We start from the raw sequence: 5,967 nt of genomic DNA on the forward strand, positions 1-5,967 counted from the left end.
AGGGCGGTCGTTGCTGGATGCATCTCCACCTGGCGAAGCAATCTCTGGACGCAACTCTTACTTGAAAAGGTTTCGCTTTCACTGGTCGGCTCGTCGACTCTGCTGGACCCACGTAGCCCAACAAAATAGTTTTTGACTGGCCGCGCGCTAGTGTACTACTTTCTCAAGGATCTCTGGTTTCTAGTGCGTGTGCTGCTGTGACACCGCGCTTTCCGCGTCGACTCGATCCTTTTCGCGGTGGAAGCTTCGGTGTGCGGCGTGGCCGATGGCCGGCGAGCTTCTGAATTCACGCTAAATTTCTTCCGCCTAATCCAACGTGTCGCGATCGGGGGAGAGGAAGCAAATCATGAGCGGAGAAACAGAGATCGGTATGAAACTGAGTGCTCGTGCAAGAACGAAATCAGTTGCATTTGTCTTTCTGTTGCAGAGCAACAATTTACATGGTACTAACTGGTGAGAAGCTACAGCATTCAAAGACCGATGCCTACTACTGTGCCCGAGTGAATCATCATCATATGCATCTCCCGCTCCCGCTCCGACGACGGCGCCGCCATCGTCGATGCACTCCACGTCCACGATAATGCCGAGAACGCCAGACACTGCGGCTCTGGGTTCTTCAGTTGTGACAGCGTCGTCGTCCAGGTCGATCCTCTCCTCGGTCACTGCGTCTGGTGCTTCGATTGGCGCGGCGAGCACATCGATCCATCCGTCATCGCACTCCCAGTCTGGGAGCGCCGAGGCAGGGCAGGCCAGTGCTCTGATCCTCATCTCTGCCGCGCTGTCGTGCTCCGCCTCGTCGGTGTCAGACTCCGATTCCCAGAATGCTGCGTCCAGCGTGCTCTTCGGCGACACCCATTTGCTTTTGCTCTCGACGGCTTCCGGCTTCGCCTCGACGTCGGCGGAAGCCAAGAACGGGTGCTCCAGCAGCTGCGCCGACGTGCACCGATCGCTGGCTTGCCTGACAAGGCATCTGGCCAAGAAGTGCTTGGCGTCGGCGGACAGCCATTTCGGAACCTCGGGCACGGCCTCCGTGTAGCCGATCCGGTGCAGCGCCCCGAGCGCGTCGCCGTCCATGCCGCTCCAGGGCGCGCGTCCAGTGGCCATCTCGACAACCATGCAGCCGAGCGCCCAGACGTCGGCCGCGGGGCCCTGCTCCTCGCCGCGCGCCACCTCCGGTGCCATGAACGCCGGCGTGCCGCCGATGATTGGCACGTCAGCGCCCGCCTTCCTCGAGCACCCGAAATCGGCGAGCTTGGCGCGGCCGTCGGCGCCGATCACGACGTTCCTCGCCTTGACGTCCCCGTGCACCATCCCGGCGCCATGGAGGTACGCGAGCCCGGCCGCCACGTCGGCCGCGTAGCCGCAGACGGCACGCTCGTCAAGCCCGCTCTCCAGATGGTCCGCCAGCGAGCCGCCGGGGGCGAACTCGAGGAAGAGGTGGTAGGAGCCGTCGCGGGCGCCGCGGCCGCCGATGCAGGAGACGACGCGCTGTGATCGCAGGCCGGCCATCACGCACTGCTCCCTCCTCAGCGCCGCCGCACAGGTCGCCCCCGCGGCGGACTTGACCGCGAAGAGCTCCCCGGAGACGTCGTCCGCGGCGAGGAAGACCTCGGCCCCCGAGGCGCCGCGGCCGAGCGTGCGCACCCGCGTCCATTGCTTGCCCACGGACATGGCCATCTTGTGTGCGTTGGGAATTGGGATGGTGGGGGTTTCTGTTGCTGTTGGTACTCTCTGTTGTCGAGCTTGCTGAATTGTTGATGAGTTCTCTGTTTTTGGCGGGCGTGCGTATATATAGGGCGTGGGAGGAGGGGGGTAAAGGAAGGCTTTGGCTGTGTACTTGTGGAGAGGAAAAGTTGAGGAGATTGCAAGTTTAGAACATGGAGGGCGTGTGCGGGGACATGGAAATCCAGGCGAAAAGGCGGTGAGTGGGAACGCGAGGCCTGTGCCGGGCTTGACCTGACCAAGCTTAGAGCTCCGCCTATTCTTACTACCCGCGTCAATTAATCTCGTGGTGTGTGAAATCTCTCGCATTCTATCCCGGGTGAGAAACCAACTCACTAGTAGTACGTACAGCGGCAGTCGACAAAGTCTTGGTCGGTCGTTGCGAGACGGACCGTATGAAACGGAGCAGTGCGTTGGGTTCTAGATTAAACGGATCAGCGGTACAAGTCAGCGGCTGCACCTCAACGGAGTTGGCCAGTTAGTTGGGTCTCCTCTCCACGATTGTCGATTGGTACTTTGGCACTGTGGTTGGCCTTGGCCAAGTCCACTACTGTACAGACAGTACGGTGCTGCGCCGCCAGTGTTTGGAGTGCGTCCGCACTCAACATCGATCTAAACCCAATACTCTGATGGAAGTACGTAGCACTGAACGCAGCAGCAGCAGCACCAGCAATTCGCTTTTACCGCCGGGTATAATTCACAGCTGGTTACAACAACAACTCGTTACCCTCGAATCTCACCGCTGGTTACGATTCAGGAGCACTCCAATTCACCGGGAAAGCTCACGGCGAGAGGCCTCAGAGTCAGCCGTGGGCGTCTCCACTTCCGCACATAGGAATAGGAAATGGCTGGGAATATTCGACCAACATGCCCGGGCACGTTCACTTCACTGGCCGCCGCACGCGCACGCGACGGGGCGGGACGTCCTCGACGCCGGCTCCTGCACCGCTCAGCTCAAATCGCATCGGCCACGTCGAGCCGCAGACAAGTGGCATCGCGCGTGGGCAGGGAGGGTTGCCGCCGGTGCTGGCCCAGGCCGATCGATCTCGCCAAGTGGTGGATGTGCCTACTTTTGCGGCGCCGAAACCCAAAGGACGGATACGCCGGTACGCAGATCGTCGCGTGAGCAGGCCGGATGGGTTGCTTTTGCTTTGCTTGCTTGGCCAGCGTGAGCAGAGCACGTCGCCGCCCCTGGACTGGATGGATTCCATTCCATTTCACTTCACCATGGAGCCAAGTAAAGAGCTTGGCCGGCCGTCCATTTTTCTCCAACTCAACAAGAAAGCAGCGCACACCACAAGGGCTATGAATATGATGGTGCAATTGAAAACCGCAAAATTATTCCACCACCGGCTGTGGCTTGTGCCAGTCGTCCGTAGACGCGTCAGATCTGGCTGACAGACAGACGCGAAAAAGGAACGGCGGCGTTCACCCGACGGCTGCTGCACATGAACTCCACGTCCGAAAGTGCACCCCAAGTAACACAGCCACACAAGTCAGCCTTCACTGTAGTAGTACTACTACTTTAAAACTTGGCTTCAGTCTGTCGTCAATCAATGATTGCATAAACAGATTAGCACCAATTGCCTAAACCTCCAGAACATTAAAAAAAAGAGAGGCAAAGCTCGCCTCCTTCTTCAGAAGGAATAAATACACCCCTTTTTATCCATTTTGATGATAATTTTTTTCAGACGGAGGGAGTAGTACTCCACTGTTTCCACTGCCGACCGCAAAAAAATGCACACAGGTCAGCCTCCACTCCAAGGAGCAGTCATGATCGTATATTACCGAAAATTAACTTAGCACTCCAAGTGCCGACTGCCGGCCGCCAAGTACTAACACTAATTAACTCGGCTTTCTAGTTTGTTAATGCTACTTCCTTCGTCACGGTTTAGAAAAGGCGCGTTTGAAAATTCTCTAGGACCTAGGTGGTTATCTATTGGTTGTGAGATCAGCGTAAAAATAGCATTCAAACTATACATGCATATAGAAATAGTATATCGGAGTACTAATTAGCTACTATAAATAAATGTAATGTGCCCTAAACCTTGTCTATTGTGAAAACGCATGTAAATTTAAATGTGTCTTTTAAACTGTGATTGAGGGAGTAATCTTCTTTCTGGCGCCTGTTGAGGTCAACCCAAAAGGCGAGGAGACTTTGCTTTTCCGTTGGAAAGGCCCCAGCTCTACCTGCAGCAGGTGGCGGCCCTTTGACCTTGTTGAACACCGGCCGTTGTGCAGTTGACGAGCGACTATAACGATATGGTGTGTGAGATTGAGAGGATTTTCAGCAGATATAAAAGCAAAGAACACGAACTCGATACGTATGAGGAGATAAGTTTGAGTAAGATGATGCGGTGAAGCCTTACCCTTTGCCTGAAGTGACATTGCATGCGTTGGGTCCAACACCCATGAACCATTTGCCTGCGTACGCAGAGCTTTCACGTAGTAATAACTCATTTCGAGCTCAGTACATCGAATCACCGGAAACAAGAATTGTTCCGTGCACTGAGCAGCAGGCTTGGGAGGGATGTCAAACCCCTGTTGCTTCCCAATTGTGTGCATTCCAAAGAAAAGGTCTGCGCTTTGCTTTGCTTTGTGCTCCATGTAATGGAATCAAGGTCTATAGGGAAGAGAGGTCAACATCCTCTCAAAAAATGGGCAGGTACAGAAAAAGGGATGTGTGAACTTTGATCTCGAGACACCTACCGTATATTGTTGACATTTAACTATGAGCTTGGGGAGTAGTTTAACCTGGGAAGAGGTTGACCAACTGAAGAGACGGCCCGCTTTTACGAGTAGTGAGTATATATTTCATGGAGTACTGAACTTCTTTTAGCTCGGATATATTATTGTGCTGGCATTATTGTGATTGGGGGATATCGTCTGATCGGATGAAAACGTAGTAGAGGTATGGTTTTTTGGCCGACTCCACCGGGGCTCGTCAAAATCTGAGCTCTTAGATGATTCTTTCGAATGGCATAAGTTGCTTGCAAGTTGGGATGTCGGATAAGGGCATCTTCAACGTCCACTCTTAAATCGGACACCTCATCTATTCGTGTACAGAGGGACTAGTCCGCGGACACGGATGCTTACACAGAGCTTTCTCATTACTTACCACGTGGTTCGTCTGACCCAAATGATGCTTACGCATGCTAGGAACATCCTCAAAGGAGTTCTAATCTTTTACATTTCACAATGTCCATGAAACAATGGGAGGATTAATTAAAAAATATATTTTTAAGGCACATGACAAGGTTAATAAGTGGCAGTTTCTTTTTTCCAAAAGGATTGTCACTTCTTTCTTGTGTAAGCGCCTGGAATTATTTATATTATGTGGAAGTGACTGGTATCACATGATAACTTAGGGATATACTTTATAAACAAATAAAAGTTGTATGACAAGGTGATCCTCTGGCACATATCATTTTTAATAAACACTTTGATATGCCAACATCTTTGATTGGTAGAAGCATGTCAGAGGGTCTAATTATCAGGATGGCACCGCATCTTGGTGACCGATTTATGTATTCTGGAATGAGCAGATAGTATCATGATACCATTCTATTTGTGGATCATGACTTTCATAGAAACAAAGAATAAAGGATATTGCTTATTCAAGCGGCTGATGTTTTAGAGTGTGATTTTCTACTTTGGTAAGGCGCAAGAATGACCATCGAGGTCAATCGACTAGAGGAGTGAGTAGGACATTATCAAATTTCATCCTGTTTTTTTGTTAATCATGTAAGAATGAATCTTACAACTGTACCAAGTATGTAGCATGCATTAGCACTAGGCTACAAACAAATTGATTTATAAGCCTGTGCGACCATTTACTAGTAGTACTGCTTACTATTTCTTGCGACCGTTCGCTACTTGGTTTTCGAGCATTACTGCTTTTGTTGCATGACTATATATGATCATTGATTTTTGCACCAATTGCAAGTTGATGTACCAAAATCCTTGCAATTTTTTTTTGATGTACCACAACATATAGAATAATACCCAGATTATTAAGAAATATTTAGAATAATACCCAGGATTTTCACCGAATTTGCGTCAAACGTGTCGTAATTAAGGACAGTAAAACCGAGCTTAAACCGAGCCTTCTCAGCGATTTTACGTTTGTGACCGTCCGTTTTCGTGATTTAGAGATTTATGGCCGTCGGATCTCCTGTGGAAAGCCCCCTGTCCCGCAACTGGCCTGGGCTGCTGCTCCGGAGGCCGAATCCAAGCCCTCTGGTG

The 5,967-nt window shown here is 51.5% G+C and overlaps 1 protein-coding gene across 1 annotated transcript; it reads right to left on the bottom strand.

The window, feature by feature from the left end:
• Nucleotides 1-291: 291 nt before the first annotated feature.
• Nucleotides 292-1,778, bottom strand: LOC125537929 (mitogen-activated protein kinase kinase kinase 18-like). The gene has a single exon (XM_048701252.2). The coding sequence runs from the start codon at nucleotides 1,675-1,677 to the stop codon at nucleotides 307-309; it is 1,371 nt and encodes a 456-aa protein (XP_048557209.1). The 5' UTR covers nucleotides 1,678-1,778; the 3' UTR covers nucleotides 292-306.
• Nucleotides 1,779-5,967: the final 4,189 nt, after the last annotated feature.

Source organism: Triticum urartu, chromosome 1A, assembly GCF_056163025.1.
Source record: "Triticum urartu cultivar PI428250 chromosome 1A, HENAU_Tu73, whole genome shotgun sequence".
Lineage (NCBI taxonomy): Eukaryota > Viridiplantae > Streptophyta > Magnoliopsida > Poales > Poaceae > Triticum > Triticum urartu.

What these genes read in the sequence shown, in the direction of transcription:
- LOC125537929 (XM_048701252.2), bottom strand. Translation starts at nt 1,677, where the DNA reads ATGGCCATGTCCGTGGGCAAGCAATGGACGCGGGTGCGCACGCTCGGC.